A 20134-nucleotide genomic window follows, 5' to 3' on the forward strand; every position below is an offset into this window, starting at 1 on the left:
ATCATCAGTTTGATTTTTATTTTTCTTGTGTATGGGTGGACTTGGTGTTGGTAAAATGCATTTTTTGGGCTGAGGTGCTGGTTTGGAATTAAGACTAAAGAACTGAGTTTATACACTAACAACTGGGTAATTCAGAGGCTGTGAGGATAAGAGTGGTTTTTAAAGCTTCCCTGACACTGAACCGTGCTGATTAATTTCTGATTTATTCACTGGGACTTTTTCCTTGGCTTTTTTTTGTTTTAGATTTTAGATATTTTGAGGATGCCTCAGACGAATTCAGAGCCCAGCAAGGAACCCTCCTCCCACTCTGGAATTTCCAGTATGAGAAAACCAAGAAACTTGCAGTTACTGCCATCTCCTGGTAAGTCTCTTCATTCCAAACTTACTCTCGACTGTTGTGCCCGGGAGTGGAATGGAATGTAACAGTATTATAAGGTAGGGCTGATTTCTCTGGGAACATGGTTTTGAATTATTACAGTCAGTTGCTTGGGTAGCATCTAGATATGCCCAGTGGTACTGGATGCACAGCAAATTGTATAAGGCTGAAGGTGCCAGGGTTGTACCCTTCAGCAGAAACTGAAGGCAGAGCAGGCTCTGTGCAGCACTGGGGGAAAGTGAGTGCAATTAGCAGAGCAAATAAGAGTCCCTTCTTGGAAGCTATGGTAGATGTCTCATATCTTTGGATGATATGCTGTAGGAATCTGTCCTGAAAAATCTAGGGGAGGAGAAGGGATAGTGACTATATTTTTGACAAGAATTCATACAGAAGAATTAAAGCAGCAGGCAGGGAAATGAAAACATCACATATGCCAAGCAGCTAACACCATGGACTATAAAATGCTGAGTTACTGATATCAGACAAGACCTTGATGCATGAATCATAGAATCATAGAATGTCCTGAGCTGGAAGTGACCCACAAATCAAATCCAGCTCCTGTCCCTGCGCAGACCAGCCCCAAGAGTCACACCACATGCCTGAGAGCATTGTCAAAAGCTTTTTGAACTCTGTGCTGTGACCACTGCCCTGGGGAGCCTGTTCCAGTGCCCAACTACCCTCTAGGTGAAGAACCTTCTAATATTCAAACTAAACCTGCCCTGACACAACTTCAGGCCATTTGCTCAGGTCCTATCACTGGTCACCACAGAGAAGAGATCAGTGCCTGCCCCTCCTCTTCCCCTCACGAGGAAACTGCAGTGAGGTCTCCCCTCGGTCTCCGCTTTTCCAGGCTGAACAGACCAAGTGACCTCAGCTAGTCTTCATACAGCTTTCCCTCCAGACAACAGTGTTATTTGTGTATTGGAATCTTGCACAGTTCAGTGCAATAGGTGTTTGCCCTGCAGTCCACTTCTGCGTGGTTATTCCTGGTCAGTCCAAAAGTGATTGCTGATACTTGGAAATCAACTCTTTTCTTCTGAGATATTATCACTATGGTTATTACTGTGAAAAAAACACTCATCACGAACCTGAATAAGTCCATTCACTTTTTAATGTGCTTCATCCTCCTCAGCACTATCTTGGTTCATGCACTGAGCATAAGACATACCTAGTTAGCTCCTGCCTTGTGCTGCCCTGCAGCTAGGCCTCCTATGACTTGTCTGTAGGATAGTGTGAGCACATTTGTGCCCTGCTAAGGAGGATATATGAAGAGGCAGAGCCTTTCAAACCACTGTAGTATTATATAATAAAGTATCAAGCATGCAGTTGTGTGAGAATTATAAAGTAACACTAAAATTGGAAGCAAAACTGGGAGAAAAGGCATCTTTAATAGGTAGTTTGTACTGCTATCATTCTTGTCTCCAGGAAATGATAACAGAAAGATGGCCTTGAAATTGGAAGAATGACTCCAAATTGCTTTATATAATAAGCTTTTCTAATTTAATTTTTATTCTCACATTTTTAGCAGTGGTGGTGCATTTAGTGGAAAGAGCCAAGAGCATTAGGATGCCTAGGTATTAGCCCAATGAAAAAAGAGAAATGAAAAAATAAGTGGTTTATTTTATCAATCCATAATAGCAGGCCAGTGAAAACACTCATTAGGTAATTTTCACATACATTTGTTTCACAGAATTGTTACCCACTGGTTGTGCTGTGTGAGCTCAGGGACTGCAACAGTTCTGACCTTTATCCCATGGAAAACCTACCTACAGTCACTGTCCACACACAGTAGAGGTTGTAGAGAAGGCAGATGTTTTTTAAGCAAAGGGACTTCGGAAGACACAGTAGATGCCTAATAGCTCATAGTCAGCATTTGGCACAGCACATACACTGTTAACCAGCTGGGTGAGAAGGAAATTTTCCTTCCTGATCTGTGGGAATGATCATGAATTCATGAACTGATAACTGTCTCTTGAAGCATCTCTCATTATTTAATGACAGGTAGGGAAAGTGAGTTTATTGATTTGGAAATGCCTTTATTCTTGCCCTTGAAGGATGGAAACCAACATATTCCTGCCTTTTTTCTGTCCTCAAAGACCTCATTTTTAAAAGTAAACTTTCCATGATTATGAAATGGATAAGCCAAGAAGTGCTAGAGATTGACAGCATGTCTGTCTATGCCCCTTTTATCCTTTTCGTCTACTGTCTTGGTTTTCTAATGTTCTGCTTTTTTATACATCTTGAGTTTGGAAGAATTACTTCTATGCAAACTTTACTAGTGTATGTGGTGAAAGGGTAAAGCCCTCAAACTGTGTGCAGTCCTGTGAGAAAGGACTCTGAAGTTGATGTGTGAAACACTGTGTGTTTCTGTGGATCTACGTGGTTAATAATAAATGCAATCTTATATATATATCTTCTCATTACAGGAATCCAAAGTACAAGGACCTATTTGCAGTGGGGTATGGCTCTTGTAAGTAATAAATGCAAAAGAATCATTGAGATATTTAAAATATTAAAAAAGTGGACTGAGATCAATTCAGATAATCCTCTGGGGCATGGATTGCATCTCATAGCAAGGAGTCATCTAATTTCAAAGCAGTAAATTGAGATTTAACTCAGTACAGGGATTAGGCCTTTCCATTCCATAATATAAACATTCAGAAATACATAGGCATAGACAGCAGTTATTGGAGGACTAAAACAAATTTAAAACAGGATAATATGACACATAAGAAAATTTTTTTAACTTTTCTTCCTTCCTTTGTAATCTGGAGGACAGAGATACATATGGTTTCAAAAGAGTTTAGATCAATTCATGGAGGGACAGCTTGCTGTTGGAAGGATAAACCATCTGATTCAGTAAGTTGATAGTTATGAGTTGCTGGAAGCTATGAGTACCTACAAGGGGACAGACCTGTATTTACTGAGGTTCTCACAGTATTGAAACTGTTACTACTCAGTATTATTTTAATATAAGGTACTTAGCTACAGGGACCTTTGGTATGGTCCCAAATATGTATTCATTCTTATGTTTCTCTGTGCTCTGACAGTGGAACCAGATGGGTTGTCTTCATTTATACTAGTAAGGATTGTGCTCTGCTTGCAATATTGCAATATTTCATTTTCCTTTTAAAATTACATTTTTCTCTTCACTTTCAATCCATCAGAGCTCTGGAAATGTTCCTGTTAGTTGGCCAAGAAGCCTAAATTGGCCTGACACTCTTTAATTCAGCAGGCAGCATCTACTGTAAAGAGCAGATATCAGTTTTTGCAAAAGAAAGCATGGTGAGAAGCTCCAAGGGTAGTGCTTGCCTTGTACAGCACAGCAAACCCTTCTTGTGCTCACATGCCTGTGCTCAGAGAGTGTAGGAAATGGGCAGTGCCTTCCCACTGCCCTGCCAACCAGCTGCCAGAGGAGAGGTACGAGCTCAGGGGGGGTAACCTCCCTCTCTTTAGCCTGTTCAGGCAGCTGTTCTAACTTCTTACACTAAGCAGGACAGTCATGTGTGCTTATTTGTTAGTTCTGCCAGGGTCCACTGTGCCAAATGCACAGAGTCAGTGGCTTTGTATCTAAGTGAACAAGAGATCCAGAAGACTTCTTATTCCATTTTATAGTGGACAGAGGGCACAGATCCTCTCAGCCAGCTGTAGCCAACTAACAGCTAAGAATCTGAGTCTATGCTTTGCTCAGCAGTGGGAGATCAGCACATCCAGAGGGCATCCATCCTGATGTTCAAGGGAGGAGCTAAGTGGCCCTCTGGAAGGGCTGATCTCTCCTCACAATTGACCTAGGCAGAGCACCAAGCCTAGATGTCTGTCCCTCAGATGACTCAAGTGAGGTGAGATAAATCCAGGCCAGAGGAAAAAGTCGTGGAGTTGCACAGGAGCTGGCATCTCTTTGGGTCTGCTGTGGCCATAATTACATCACCAGTCTTTTGTGCAGGCATTTGGGAGCACTGCCAAGATACAAGTAACACATTTGTCCTACTGCCCAAAGTATACTTTTTGAAACAAAAGGTCCCTTATTTACTGTGTGTCAATTTCACTCCAGAGTGGCGAGTTATTTATAAAAAGGGCCCTAGCCTCTTCCTTTCTTTTGTGTCCTATTTCTGCAGTTTTCACCAGTGATTTATTAGGATGGGGTTTCTGATGCTAACGGTGTTTCTTTGGCATGAGATAGGCTCTTCTGAACAAGGAAATATTGTCATCGTAATTTGCAATTCAGGGTTTATGCTGCTTGGCTGGAATTAATTTTTATTCCCATCAGGAGGAGCTGTCTTTCTGTTTTTGTTTTTGCATAAATGAGGTTGCTGGGTTTCTGGCTAGACTGGCAGCCTGCAGTGCAGGGTTCAAAGAGGCTGTGGTGGGTGTTGGGCTTGTGTTCTGCCTTGCTGATGAGAGCACTACAAGTACAAGCTCAGGTCTTTGCAATCACCTCAGTTCATGTTCCAAATGCAAGTGTGCCCCTGACAACCCTCAGAGTTGGCTTTTTATGTGCAGCACCAACTGTCAGCACATGAGTTGAGTAGGGAAAAACAGTGTCTGTATGGCCAATGTATTTTATCCTACAGTTTCTTTGGATTTAGTGGATGTAACTTGCCACCCACAAGGATGTGTGAAGAGTACAGTCACACACAAAGCACTGGCAATCTGAGGTATTTGGGAAAAGTATCTACTGAATTCTTCTTAGTGCCTAGTCTGAAATAGTGCTTCATGTAGACAGAAGTAAACCATGTAAAGATATGTAGACCGTTCTAGCTGTCTTGTGTAACATCAGCATGAGCAATGCTGGCACAGGGTCCTTACACTGGTGTGACTGCATCCAAAGTAAGAGTTGCTGTAACTCTATGACCAAACTAAATTGGTGTCATGTCCAGACCAGAGCTTTCACAGAGATGAACTGGCACTTAATAGATGTCCTGAAGCTGAGGAGTCGTGGTGGAACACAGATCATGGAACAGCTCTTGTTGCACTGTCCTACAACATACAGACAGGTAAACACAGGCTGGATGGGTGTACTTACTGGGCAGTCTTGTATTTTCCCATTTCTCAAATGCACTGCCCAATGAACATGGATAGTTTTTTATTTTCAGCCTCCACTGATTGAGGCTGATGGATGGTCAGTCACTGTAATAAAGATATTCCCAAACAGGACAGCCTCAGGATGCTTCAGAGGGAACAGGGAGAGGGGAAACTGAGCCAAGAGGCTTTTGCAGCAAGGTACTGCATCTTTCTGTTCACCTCTGTACTTCATAGGCATTTGCAGAATCAGGCACTTTATTTAGAGATCAGAATCAAGCAAAGGACTGGTAACTAAACTAGCTCACTCATAAAGGAGAAAAGTCATCCTGCAGGGACTGAGAGAATACATATGGAAATATGCCATTTTTTTTCCTCCTCTTTTTCAACAAGAAGCCTCAATTCCCTCTGTCTAGAAAGCAAATAGCGGAAAAATAATTAGTAGTGAATTCTCAATCCACCACTCACTCAAAAGATTTAATAAAAATCAAGATCAGCTGCATATTACACCACTTATGTTTGTGTACAGACTGTTTCAATCCCCAAGGACTTCTACTAGGCCATATACTTTGTTTTCTAGCAAAATATTTATCTGCCAAATATGAATTTGAGAGACACAAGTAAGGAATCACAGAATCATACAGTGGTTTGGGTTGGAAGCATCTGACTCTTGAGTATGTGTGCAGCTACATGATGAAGTTCTACAGCCAGCTTCTTTGCCTGGGCAGTGATGTCTTTACCACATCTCAGCAGCCCAGACCTGACTTGATCCACTTGATGCCTCAGTAGCTTCTGTGACTTGTCACATAGGACTCCATACAGCACCTTTCCATTTTTGATGTATCCCTGTGATACATCAGGAACCATCAGTGAAGAGAGCATGTCACCTTTCATTTTCAGGTAGCTGATTATGTGGTGGGGCCTCCTCAGCACATGTCACCTTGTCCTCCTCTGATGATGATAATAGTGCAAAATTTTTGCCTTGGGGCCTGTTGGTGATGATTTCCAAGATCCCTGGGTGATTGGATTTCCTATCCTGTGTTATCAGAGCAATCCACTTACTCTATATAGTGGCATGATGTGTGTAAGGGACCCTTTGAACCTGCAGCCCAGCACCGGTAGTTGAGGTGCCAGGAGGAGCTGTGCTTTGGTACCAATCACTTCTGAAGCAGCTCAAACCCCTTCATGAGCTGCCAATATCTCTTTTTCAGATGAGGTTTAATAGGCCTCCTTTGTATTCCCAACTCCAGAATGCCAGGGGCCATCCTCGAGTCTCCCCAGGTACTTTTTGCCAGACATTCCACGAAGGAACATTCTCCTTGGCTGTGGTGTAGAGCACATTTTTCACATCTTGTCCTGACTGGCCCAAGGGCTACTGTGTGATCAACCTCTTGTTTAATTTGTTCAAAAGCTTGTTGTTGTTCAGGACCCTGCTTGAAATAATTCTTCTCCTGGGTCACTTGATAGAGAGGGCTTAAAGTCTGACTGTATTCTGGGATATGCATCCTCCAAAAATCCACAGCATGTAGGAAAGCCTGTGTTTCCCTCTTGCTGCTTGGTGGGGACATAGCTGCTATTTTATTGATCACGTCCATTGGAATCTGGTGGTGTCCACCTTGTCATTTTACTTGTAAAAACCGAATTTCCTGGGCGTGTCCCTTGACCTTACTTTGCTTTATGGCAAGTCCAGCCTTCTGGGGCATCCGGATTCTATCTTCTCTCCTTTCTCAAAAACTTCCTCTGCTGTATTGCCCCGCACAATGTTGTCATCAATGTACTGCAAGTGTTCTGGACTCTTACCCTTTTCCAGTGCAGTCTGTATGAGTCTGGATCAGTGGCCTGCACTCTGCTGCTAAAGGCATGGAGACAAACACATCAGCAATGCCGATGGTGGTACCATTTTGCTGCCTTGGACTTTAGTTTGTACTGAATGAATGCATCTCTTCAGGTCCCATGGCCTTCTGCACCTTCAGGCTTCTTAGATGGTCTCAAACGTGATCTTCTCCTATTATGGGCAGTATTTCCTTCTACAAATACGTGTCTTTGGATTCTGTGAATTAGATGGCATGGCTAAAGCACTTGCTGATGAAGACCAAAGCAAAAAAGTTGTTTATTACCTCAGTTTTTCCCAGTCAGCTGTAGCCAGGTTTCCCATTTTACTCATCAGGGAGCTACAAGCTTCTTTCCTTTGTTGTCCTATGTACTCAAAGAAACCCTTCTTGTTATTTGTTATATCACTAACCACATTCAGCACCAGCTGTGCCTTGGCCTTCCTGATCCCCTCCTTGCAATCTCTCTGTAATCTCACTGAAATGTACATCCCTGCCTCCACTGCCTGTGTATTTTGGGTTTGTGTTTTAGTTTGGCTAAGAGGTCCTGACTTAGCCAAGCTGGCCTCCTGCCTCCCCTGCTCAGCTTCTTGAACATCAGGATTGAGAGCTCTTGAGCCCTAAGAAAAGTGTCTTTAAAATGTCCCCCAACTCTCATTTGCTCCTTTAGCTCCAAGACCATTTTCCCAAGGGATCACACATACTAGTGCTCTAAACAGATGAAGTTTAGGCTCTGGCAGCAAAGCAGGTTTTAATCCAGCTAGTGTGTGGTCTGCTAATTCCATGTCATCTAAGTTTTAAAATAAAATCTTATTATGTACTTAACTGAATGCTGAATGAATACATTTATGTTTTTATTAGCACAGTTATTTCATCAGTCATCCTCACAGGAGAGATGACAGTTTTGACAAGACATTTACCCTCTCCTTAGGCCTAGGGATCCAAAGTGAGATAACTCAACAGGACTGGGGTCCTCACAATGAAAGAATCTCAGTGCACACAGATAAGGCCCGTGATCAGTATTTCATGTTAACTACTCGTTAGCTGCTCTTGAAATGTAAATAAATCCTTCAAGTTTTCTATGACACCTCAGTCAAATTATGGAAGTAACAATTTAGAATCATAGAATCAGAGAATGTCCTGAGTTGGAAGCAACCCACAAGGATCATAGAAGTCCAACTCCTGGCCCTACACAGGACACCCCAACAATCACAAATCACACCACATACCTGAGAGCATTGTCCAAATGCTTCTTGAACTCTGTCAGGCTTGGTGCTGTGACCACCTCCCTGGGGAGCCTATTCTGGTGTCCAGCCATCCTCTGGGTGAGGAACCTTTTACTAATATCCAACCTAAACCTCCCCTGACACACTTTCAAGCCATTTGCTCAGGTCCTACCACTGATCACCACAGAGAAGAGATCAGTGCCTGTCCCTCCTCTTTACCTCAAGTTGTAACTGCAGTGAGGTCTCCCCTCAGTCTTCTCTTCTACAGAGTGAACAAACCAAGTGACCTCAGCCACTCCTCATACAGCGTCCCCTCTAGACCATCTTCGTTACCCTCCTTTGGATGCTCTTGAATAGCTCAATATGTTTCTTACATTGTAGTGCCCAAAACTGCCACAATATTCAAGGTGAGGCCACCCCAGGGCAGAGCAGAGCAGGACAATTCCCTCCTCACCCAGCTGGCGATGCTTTGCCTGATGCCCGCCAGGACACAGTTGGCCCTCCTGGCTGCCAGGGCACTGCTGACTCAGAGTCAGCTTGCTGTCAACCAGGACCCCCAGGTCCCTTTCCACAGCACTGCTTTCCAGCATTTCATTCCCCAGTCTGTATGAACATCTGGAGTTGCCCCATCCCAGGTGCAGAATCCATCACTTGACCTTGTGAAACTGCGTATCGTTGGTGGTTGCTCAACCCTGTAATTTTTCAAAGTCTCTCTACGGGGCCTCCCTGCCTTCAGGAGAGACATCAGCTCCTCCCAGTTAGTATTGTGGGCAAACTTGCTTTGTGTACCTTCCAGTCCTGTGTCCAAGCTATTTTTGAAGACATTGAAGAGAACTGGGCTTAAGATGGAGCCCTGCAGAACTCCACTAGTGGCAGGTTGCCAGCCTGAGTGACCCCATTCACTACAACCCTTGGTACTCTACCCATCAGCCAGCTGTTCATCCATTGCATGATGTAATTATCTGTCTGTATGCTGGACATTTTGTACAGAAGTATGTTTAGGGAGCTCAGCTCTCTGAAACTCACAGACACATTAGAAAGTCATAAAAAATAGAGCTGAAAATAATTTCAGGGAGTTATTAGTCCATCTCCATGCAAGATAGTACTTTATTTAAAACATGGCTTTGAGGTCTAAGCTTAGTCCACCTAATGATTGCAAGCACTATAATTCCTGTCACTGTTGACAGCATAGCCCTTATAGATGACAAGCAATCCTTGCAACAAGGGCAGAAGTGTACATTTGAGAAGGAGAACCTTAAAAGACTGAAAACTTTGATTTAACAGTAGAGACTGCAGGCTTAAGGAGACTCAGTGTTACAAAATGTGCCAGGTGTTTGTTTGTGGGTAATTTTCTTCTCTGCAGCGGTAGATTTAGAGGTTGTGATGCAGGAAGATAGTCTGGAATGGATTTACATAACAAGCTGCTGTTAAATTTGGTATTTTCTGATGAGTGACCAAAGAGCTTTAAGTAAAAGCCCTAAGTGGATTGAATACTGCATAACAAATTCAGATCTTTGAACCAGATCACAGAAAGTCTCTTCTGAGATGTTTATGTATTTAAATTATGTTCTCAGAACAGGCAGAGAAGACTTCTGGGAGCAGAAATCCCTGCTAATCTTTCTCTAACCTACATGAGTTTATTTTTATATTGGGAATAGAGATTGAAGACCTTGTCAGACAGAGTAAAAGCATTTTGTATTGCTTAGATGAAATTCCTTGTCTTGTATAAGGCTATGTGCACATGCAGTTCATGTGAGGGAATTGCTCTGGAGAGGAGTGGTCTGACAGGTCCCCAGTTGCGTAGTGGGCTGTGTGGTGGACCAAGTCCAGCAGCAAGTTCCAGCCTTTTCTGACTGAAGTTTTCTGGGTCAAATACTACAAAAGGCTGATAGAGATTAATGTGGCCCACACACCTCAAAGAGAAGTTCATATTGCAGTCTGGGTTCAGCTTGCTGTTTGGCATACATTTTTATAAAGCACTAAAATGCTATGATAGATCCCAGCTTCGGGCAAATATCTCCATGTCCATTCAGAGTCATGCATGCCCAGCATGCAAGTTGATTAAATTAAACACATCTTCAATGATAAAAGATGCACGAGGCTCACTCTCATGTTTTGGTAAGAGGTTTGAGAACGGTATTGTACCAGCATGGTGGCTGACTGTTTCCTTTTAGCTGTGAACGTATTTTTAATTGACATTTTGATATTTGTACTGTAAATTGAAAGACTGTCACGTTTTATGAATGCTGGTGATGCCAGTTATAATGGTAGTTGGTACAAGAGTTAGTGATACTTAGATATCAGTATTGAAATAACATTGAGAAAAAAAAGAAGGCAATCACAGAAGTAAAACATAATGATTGCTTAGTTGCCAGTGATTTTAATTGATTACATTTTAAAATTTAAGTTATTGCTGTAAGGGGATGTTACAATACAGAAAACAAGCATCAACAGAATAAGCACAGAGGAGAATCTAATGGGAATGTGTCTTATTTGTGAATTGCTGTAGAACATTTTTATGAGCGCTGAGTATCTCCACAATCAAAATGGAACACCCTGGAGGACTTGGACTTGCTCTGTACTAATTTGAGTGCTGTTTGTGCTATGTGATTTTTTAATAGCTGTAAGGAATTTTCCATTACTACACTGTATTAATTAAAAGAGGCTGCTGGGGAATAAAATAGGAAATAAAATGTAGCAATCAGATTCCTTTGAGGCAAGCATATCAAAAGTCATTAATAACTAGGTCTAATGCTAATCTATTATTATATCCATGAAATCAGTTCTGATAAAATGTTTTGATGAGGCAAATATCTGGGAGGTAACAAGAAATGGAACAATCAGATCAAAGAGCAATTTAGATCCCTTTGTAGCAGAGTAGAAGGCATCACTCTGTGTTACAGAGAAGAATTTGAAAAGAAATTGAAGCCATGCAGCTGTTCAAGGGGAAGCCCCATTTTGGGGAGGAATGATTTAAAAAAAGTCTTGTAAAGAAAACTCAGTACTGGACTGGACCAGAGTTCCTTGGCTCTGTAGAGAAGGAGGGCTGCAAAGGAACTGAGAGGCCAAAAGAACTTTTTAAAGCAGTTTTTAATTTAGTGCTGAAATGACTGCCCTGGAAAGGCATGATCATCACTGGTGACATGCCAAGGGGAAGGGTGACAAACTGCGAAGAGTTCAAAAAAGAATGTAAGAACGACGTAAGAGCAGGATGACTGACCTGGGAAGCAAATTTAAGGAATTTAGTTTGTTCAGCTTGTCAAAGAAAAGCTTATTAGGTATTTGGATTGTGGTCTGTTAACTCCCTGTACTGGGAAAGCAGATCATGTAACAAAGGGATCTTTAATCTGCCAGACAAATGATGTAACAAGATCAAAGAAAAGCTGGAGCTACATGAATCAGGCCAGACAATGTGTGGCTTTTAATAGCAGATGGGCAATTGAGACCAATTAATTTTGGCATGTGGTAAATTACCACCTTCTGGAAATTTTAAAATGTGAAAATTTTAAAGACACGATATTTGTTTCTTAAGTTTTGTTTGGTTGCAAACATGATTTCTTCATTTAAAGCAAGATTTAATGTAGAAAAATCTTGTATTCTTGGTATTTTACATTCTTCAGGAGTCTGATTTATTTATTATTCTAACATTTTTAGGTCTTCTTTCTGCCCTGTCTCATGTTGGAGGCTTTTAAAGTTCATTTGCAAAGACATCTATATCCTCCTTCATGGTCTGACAGTCTTTGAAAAACCTCCCCAGTGGAATCAGTGTTAGAAATTTAAGCCATCATGCATCCGGTATATTGAGATAACTCATTGTGGTCAATTAAACATAATTACACTGAAAATCACACTTTAAAATCTGTTTTCCAGATACCAAATATCTCTTACCACATATAAAAGGAGTGTAAAACCGACAGGACCTATTATACTGTCAACTCTGTTAGTGAATATAACCTAGTAAGTGTAATAAATTAAGTGAATCATATGAAAGATTAATTTCAGTTGGAGACTTAATTACTGATTTTCAGTATAAATTCTGTAAGCTTTGACTAGTTTTTCCCAGGCTTAACCTTTTAATTCATGTAATTTTCCATCAACTCACAACATCATCTTTTGCTGTAGCATTTTGTTAAGCATGAAATAGTAAAGAGCTCTGTTGATATGTTTGGGGAAAAAAAAAAATATATTAACAGTGTTCTAGAGCCTGGGGATCAAAGGAGCTGCTCAGCCATCCTGTTGTGTCTCCAATGCATTGCAGGCCATTAACTTGCATCCACTTACCTCTCTGTGCAGCCCAGTTGGTTTGATTAGTGCACTTTTGTCCTCAGGAGACTAAACATTTCTGTGCCATAGTCTTACCTGTTCGATAAAACTAGTCTGACACCTTCCTTTTCTCAGCTTTGTCCCTGGAAATAGCTACATTTGAGTTACTGTGGGAATTCTTTTTTTAGCATTTGCACAACAGAAACTAAGCATAGGTAGGTTAACTCACTTTGTCATCAATGTCAAGGCAGTGGTCTGGTGATGAAAATCTGCTAAAAGTCTTTCTAGCCAGTCCATACTGAGAGACCCCTTGACTCAGCAGGAGAAGATGGTCAACAGATATTGAGGACAGGCAAAACAGCTCTGCACACTCTTTCTCAATAGCATAAATTTTTGCTCTATTTTAAAGATTCATTTTCTGACATACAGATGTTCTTATGCCTGTGTTCTATGAGGTAAACACTGTTTGGTTTTGTATTTTGCATTCTCTCCAAATACTATGGTTACATTATCACCATAGCTTGACTTTTCTGTAGCAAAAGAGTTTGATTCCTGAAATCAGCTCTACTTCTCACACTCTAGTCTAAGTAGTAATTTGCCACACCCTAAGGCTCTGGTGGCCCTGACCTTCTTCACCAGCATCTCTTCTCAAGAGCAGTGGGACGAGCCCTGGCTGCCCCCTGAGCCCCTGTACCACTAGCTGTGTTATTGTGCTGGAATATCAGCTCCCCATCGTTTAGGGAGCAGCCAGTGATTCCTGCAACCAACCCTGACACACGACCTGTTTCCCCAATTACCCAATGTTTAGGTCGATAAACAGCAGAGTAAAATCTGGATAAAACACAAGCCAGCATTACTTAGCTGTAGTGTATTTACTCATGCCAGATACTTAATTATTTTTCCATTTTACCTTGTACTTTAAAGGGCTTGGTTTTCTTCTGTTTGCTTTATGTTTCATAGTTAAAACCTTGATACAGGGTACAAAGCAGATTTCCTAATCTGAGTGCTTTGACTTCTGTCTGAGAGATAATAGTAGCAATCCAGCCTTGATTTAACTCTTTTTGCAGTAGGCTTTGAGGATGAGGTTCGGTAACATGGGTAGATTCATAAAGGATAGGTGTTTTTAAAATTCCTTTCACCTTACAATGGTCCAGATTTATTTGTCGCTTTCTTCAGAGGAATTCCAGAGTGTCCCTGCAAAGGAAGACTAAATGAATTGATTTGTTTGGCCTCCATAGTGCTCTGTAAGTGTATCAGAGCTGATGAATGCCAGGAGGCATAAGAGCTGTGTAAGGCTTGTGCAGGCACGTGTATTAGTTTAAGGGAGAATTTGGTATGCTGTGGATTTGCTCTGGTTGCGTCCTAGGGGAAGGCTCTGGATCCAGTGACCTTGAGATGTTTTTCCACTTCCTCTGTTTCTGAGATGTGGCTGATGTGGTTGTGAAATCAGCCACACAGATAAGGAACACCACTGACTCTGCAAGGCTTATTTATTGGCTAATGCATACTTTCCTGTGGTTAATCAGCTATTAAAGCTCAAAAGTTTTTAAATCCTTGTTAAGAAGATAGAGCTATTGTTAATCTGTTGTGACTGCAGGAATACAGCCTCAGTAGTGAAGTGTTGCTGTTGAAAAACACAACGATCCTACAACTAATTTGTACAGAATTCTGTTATGGTTTTCTAAAAGTTTACTGTTGGAGGCTTAGATACAATTGGGTGATTGGCATTTTTCAGTTGCATTCAGAGTCTTTTAAGCTAAGGAGGTACTTCAATGGTGAATCCCTGTGTGGAGGCTGTAATTTGGCAAGCAGTTCCCTTGGAGTAAAAGATGGGGATTTCAGGTGATGCCTTAAGCCCCTAATGGTTTTTTTATTTTTCTAATATTTGTAAGACTTGTAAATTTCATAGGTAGGTTTTAAAAAGCAGAAACCCCTTTGTCCCTTGTTCCTTTCCCTTATTTACACTTTCCCTAACCCTCTTACCCCATTCTATGTTCCCATATCAAACCTACCCCTGAATTCAGTAGCAATGTTTAGTCTTCTGTCAAGGCAAAGGCCTAGACTGTTTGGAGAACAGCATATCAGGGCCTAAACCACAGAATACGGTCAAAAATTAGGTAAATATGTACCCTTTGTGCTCTGATGAAGCTGAAGATGATGAAGTAGGTGGTCCCAAAAAGACCCCAGACCCATTTCTCAGGGGGCGGACCAGAGGAAGGGCCAAAGGGTGGACACATCTGGGATTGGATGGATAATGTTATAAAATGTAACCTCTCGGGCACGGCCGGCGCGCGCGTCTATATCACCTACTGCCTTGGCAAATAAACCCTTCCTTATCTCACCCCTAATTAACTGCTCCGGAGATTTTTTCAGCACCGAAATACACAGGCAACACAGGGATCTTCTCTGAAGAATCCCATGGAAACTGGCTCTACAGGGTAGAGGGTTCTGAGGGAGTTGGTTGATATTCAAGGATTGCTTCTTCCAGGCTTAAGAACAATGTACCCTTATGAGCAAGAAATCAGGCAAAGGGGGCAAGAGACCTGTCATTACTCAAGACTCTTGTCATTACTCCTATGTAAGCAGGAAACACACAGGAGATGGGAGCAGGGTCTGGCCACTTGGAACAAATATAGAGACATTATCAGAGTAAGTAGAAATGAGACAAGGAAGGCCAAGGACCATCTGGAATTAAATCTAGCCAAGGATGTCAAGGACAACAAAAAGTCTTCTTCAACTACATCAATAGCAAAAGTAAAACAAAGGATAATGTGGGCTCATTACTGGATGGAGGAGGGACCCTTGTAAGTGAGGATGCAGGGAAAGAAGAGTTACTGAATGCCCTCTTTGCACTGCTCTTCACTGACAAGACCAGCCCTCAGGAATCTCTGACCCAGAAGACCAGGGTAAAGAAGTGTTCCTTTGGTCAAGGAGGATTGGGTCAGGGAACACCTCGGCAAACTTGACATCCACAAATCCATGGGCCCTGACGGGATGCATCCAAAACTGCTGAGGGAACTGGCAGACACCATAGTGAGGCTGCTCATGATCATCTTTGAAGGTCGTGGCAGCCAGGAGGGGTGCCTGAGGACTGGAAGAAAGCAAATATCATCTCAGTTTTCAGAAAGGGCAAGATGGAGGACCCAGGGAACTGTTGGCTGGTCAGCCTCACCTCAGTCCCCAGAAAGGTGATGGAGTACCTCAATCTGGAGGCCATCTCTGTCCACATGGATGACAAGAGGATGGTCAGGAGTAGTCAGCATGGATTCACTAAAGGGTCATCATGTTTGACCAACCTGATTGCCTTCTATGATGAAACAGCTACCTGGATGGATGAGGGGAGAGCAGTGGATATTGTCTACCTTGACTTCAACAAGGCTTTTGACACTGTCTATCGCAACATCCTCATAGGCAAACTCGGGAAGTGTGGGCTGGATGAGAGGACAATGAGGTGGATTGAGAACTGTCTGAACAGCAGATCCTAGAGGGTCATAATTGGTAGCACAGGGTATAGTTGGGGGCCTTTTATTAGTGATGTCCCCCAGGGTTCAATACTGGGCCCAGGACTGTTTATGTTATTCATCACTGACTTGGAGGAAGGTGCAGAGGCCTCCTCAGCAAGTTTGGTGATGACACAAAGCTGGGAGGAGCGGCCAATACTCCAGGGAACTGTGCAGCCCTTCAGAAGGACCCGAATAGGGTAGAGAGAGGGACAGAGAGGAACCATATGAATTTCAGCAAAGGCAAGTGCAGGTCCTGCACTTGGAGAGGAATAAGGCCATGCAGAGGCTGGGGGTCAACCTGCTGGGAAGTGGCTCAGCAGAGAAGGAGCTGGGGGTCCTGGTGGACTACAAGTTGTCCCTGAGCCAGCAGTGTGCCCTGGTGGCCCAGGAGGCCCAGGGTGCATTAGGAAGAGCACTGCCAGCAGGTTGCAGGAGGTGATCCTACCCATCTACTTGGCCTGACCTCATGTGGTCACATCTGGAGTGCTCTGTCCCGTTCTGGGCTCCTCAGCACAAGAAAGACATGGAGCTCCTGGAGCAGACCCAGCAGAGGGCTATGATGAGAATTAAGGGACTAGAGCATCCCTCTGATGAGGAAAGGATTAGAGAGTTGGGCGTGTTCATCCTGGAGCAGAGATGACTGAGAGGGGACATCATTCATGTCTGTAAGTATCTGAAGGGACGTGTCAGAGGACAGAGCTGGGCTCTGCTTGGTGGTGCTGAGCAATAGGACATGAGGCAATGGGCAGGAACTAATGCACAGGAAGTTCCACCTGAACGTGAGGAAGAGCTTCTTTCCTGAGCAGGTGACCAACTCTGTCCCAGAGAGGGTGTGGAGTCTCCCTCACTGGGGATATCTAAGAACAGTTGACTGCAATCCTGTGTCATGTGCTCTGGGATGACCCTGCTTGAGCAGAGAGGTTGGACCAGACAAGCCACTGTAGTGCCTTCCAACCTGACCCGTCTTGTGATTCTGTGGTTTTGTGTGTTGAGGGCGTTGCTATAGAAAACATCATCGTTTCTATCCTGCAATGTGGAATTTGCTGCAGGAATTTTTAAGGTGCATGTGGCCATGTGGCTGAGATGTATTGGATATACCAGCTTGAAATAAATTTTTATGTCTTTCAGATGTAATGCTAACATACCCTCAAACATACCACTCCAATCAGCTTGTTTGGGTTACATTACCTTATATTGCTGCAATACTTCTGTGTCTGTGCACTGAGATGAAATTATCTGTCTCCTCTAACTTAGATGTGGAAAAGATAAATCACTATATGTGAGGTTTGCAGAGCTTATTATCAAACATTCTGTACAGACATTACTAGCAGTGTCAGTACCACACTGGCCAGATGGGCTAGGTATTAGCTCAACTTCTACTTAATTTGCTTTATTTCTTAACTTAGTAGTACTGGGCACTGTAGAGGGATCTATATAGAGAACGTAAGTTGTACAGCGCTGCTATATGAATCAGCTTGAGCAGCATCACTGTCAGTTAAACCTCAGAATCATGTTATAGTACAAAAAACTTTCAATAAGAACATGTATCATAAAGCATGCAAAATTTCCTCTGTGTAACTTGTCTCTATTACTTGATCTGCCCCTTGCTACACTGCATTCTATAGCCACTCTGAAAAGCAGGGCCGTGTATGTAAATAATTTTTTGTTACAAACCACTATAGGCAAAATATCTCTGCATTTGTATGTGGCAACTTAACAAGTATATTAGCTAATAATTGTTTCTTTTGATAGATACCCTTAAAGCAAAATAAGCTAGATTACTAAAGCAGTCTGTGAGACAGAATTTAAGGACACAGGGAGTGATGAAATACGTATATTTTTGTCTATGATAAAAGTAATATGTTTAAAATTGTTTGGGATGCAACAGAAGGATTTATGATGTCTCAGCAGAGAGTTTTTTGATGTATGGAAGTTGAGAAAACAAGAACTCTAACTAGGTAATACTAATAAGCATTGAGAGTTCATATTTCAGGAAATAGTTAAATTTCATTTGGAAGTTAGGAAATTTTTCCCTGGATGTGGCATAGTATTGCCAAGTCCAATCATTCAAAGGCTGCAAGGCGTCATCAGATTATTACAAATTAAAAGACTTGACTTCTTTTTACTTGCCCTCTGTACTTCCTTTTTAGTGTTTTAAAACCAACCTTTATTGCCACGAGGGCTAGCAGTGTTTTGTTCTGAAACAGAGCAGAAGCAGATCTTGTGTTTAAACAATAAAACTGAGGCTTCAAAAAAAAACCTTCCTGTTCCTGCAGCACTCCTGATTTCAGGAAACTGGCTGCCCCATTGTAGCTCCTATAGGTTGCCTTGTACAACTCTCTGAGCGGTGTCCCCTCATGAAGATAGAGGCAGTCAGTCCCAAATAAATGGACTTAGAAAAAAAATCCCAATGTGTTTGTGTTTATGCAAATCTTGTGACTTGCAACTTCTGCATCTCACGTATCTTGAGAGACCAGCTTGCAGGTCCTCCCTGATCCCTGGAATATAATAGGAAATCCCTGGTAAGTCACGGGTCTGCTCCAGCTTTGCTAGTTTGATGCTCCTTGCTCATTTGCTTCCTTGAAAGCCCTTAAGTTGGCTTGTAATTAGATTAAATTGTTGTTGTGGCTGAGCTATTTATGATTTTTAATGTAATTTTCCAAATCTGCATTCCCACTGAGAAAAACAAATTAAGTTTTGCAAAGGCAAGTTTGGAATACATTTTCAGATTTGCAAACGGGTTTTCAAGATTTTCAACCAAACCTCAAGCCCCAGTGGGATCACCCATGCTTAAAAGGCTTCTTCTTATATGCCTCTTGTACTGCAGGATCTCTGTCAGCCTCTAATCCTTCCAGACTTCACAGCATGCTCTGAAAATTGCAATTTCCTTTTCCTCTTTGAAACAAATTCTTATCATTTCTTACATATGGTATTACAGCTGACACCACTTAGTCCCAGCCTGAATACTAAGACTGCAATTTTGTTTCTTGAGTTGTGCTACAGTGTATAAATTAATTCAATTGAACTTTCAAGGTAGATGCCGCCAAAAGGAAATCTCAATTAATTTACAAATGACAGTCAGTTGGCATTGTGTTCTGTGCTGACCACCAGCTGATTCACATTTTTACAAGCTATTGTTTTCCAAATTTGAATTCTATGATTTCCTGAATCGTAAACTTTCTCCAAGCCTCACTGAATGCTATATTTGCACTATTAATCATGCATTTTGTCTTTTCTTAGCACATTTATTCACATAACTGCAGAATTAGTTAAGAGAAAGGGCAGATTGTGACTTCCAGATGAAGTGGAAAAATAAATTGTCAGTTTGGGCAAACAGCTGCATGTCAGGAATTCTGAAAACCACATGTAATGACTGAGATACCTGGGCAATGAAAGCTTTGTGCCAGTTGGGATGATTACCACATCTTACTGGTATTTTCAATGTTGGGTAGGACAGATCAATCGGGCAATTAAAATGCTGCCAGGCTGTATTCTGATTTCATGCTCAGATTTACCAGGGTGTCTGGCTATGAAGTTATATCTAATTTCTGTTCACATAAACAAGTTTAGAATCAGTCCACTGTTTTCACTGGGAAGGTATTTGATGATGTCTGTCTTCTGAATTACAACATAATGTTTTTCCTTGTTTGTCAAAAGAAACTTTTAATTAGCTCATGCATTTGATTTGTTCTTTGGCTGTTGCAGGTTTGGTTTCATACAAGTACAAATTTAAAGAATTATATAAAGTCATGCTGGAGTGGGCCTCTAATTCTCTGTATCAGAAGAGACTTAATTCTGCCTAACGGCTTCTGAAAAATGTGTGGCATTTTTAAGACCAGTGTCTTAAATCCCAAGAGGATGGGGCTCTTATCTCCTCTTAAGCAGCTTGTCTCAGCATTGTCAGACTCACTTGCTGGA

General features: G+C 42.0%; 1 protein-coding gene across 4 annotated transcripts in view; it reads left to right on the forward strand.

The window, feature by feature from the left end:
- The window catches only part of DNAI1 (dynein axonemal intermediate chain 1), a 141164-nt gene that overhangs the window by 32836 nt on the left and 88194 nt on the right, over nt 1-20134 (forward strand). For all 4 annotated transcript variants that reach the window (XM_039382622.1, XM_039382623.1, XM_039382624.1 and 1 more), the window contains exons 11-12: nt 244-361; nt 2803-2846. In XM_039382622.1, coding sequence (XP_039238556.1) covers nt 244-361; nt 2803-2846 — 162 coding nt within the window. The remainder of the gene's footprint in view (nt 1-243; nt 362-2802; nt 2847-20134) is intronic.

The sequence above is a fragment of the Pipra filicauda genome, unplaced genomic scaffold (assembly GCF_003945595.2).
Source record: "Pipra filicauda isolate LSUMZ 115617 unplaced genomic scaffold, ASM394559v2 scaffold278_size1010298_pilon, whole genome shotgun sequence".
Classification (NCBI taxonomy): domain Eukaryota; kingdom Metazoa; phylum Chordata; class Aves; order Passeriformes; family Pipridae; genus Pipra; species Pipra filicauda.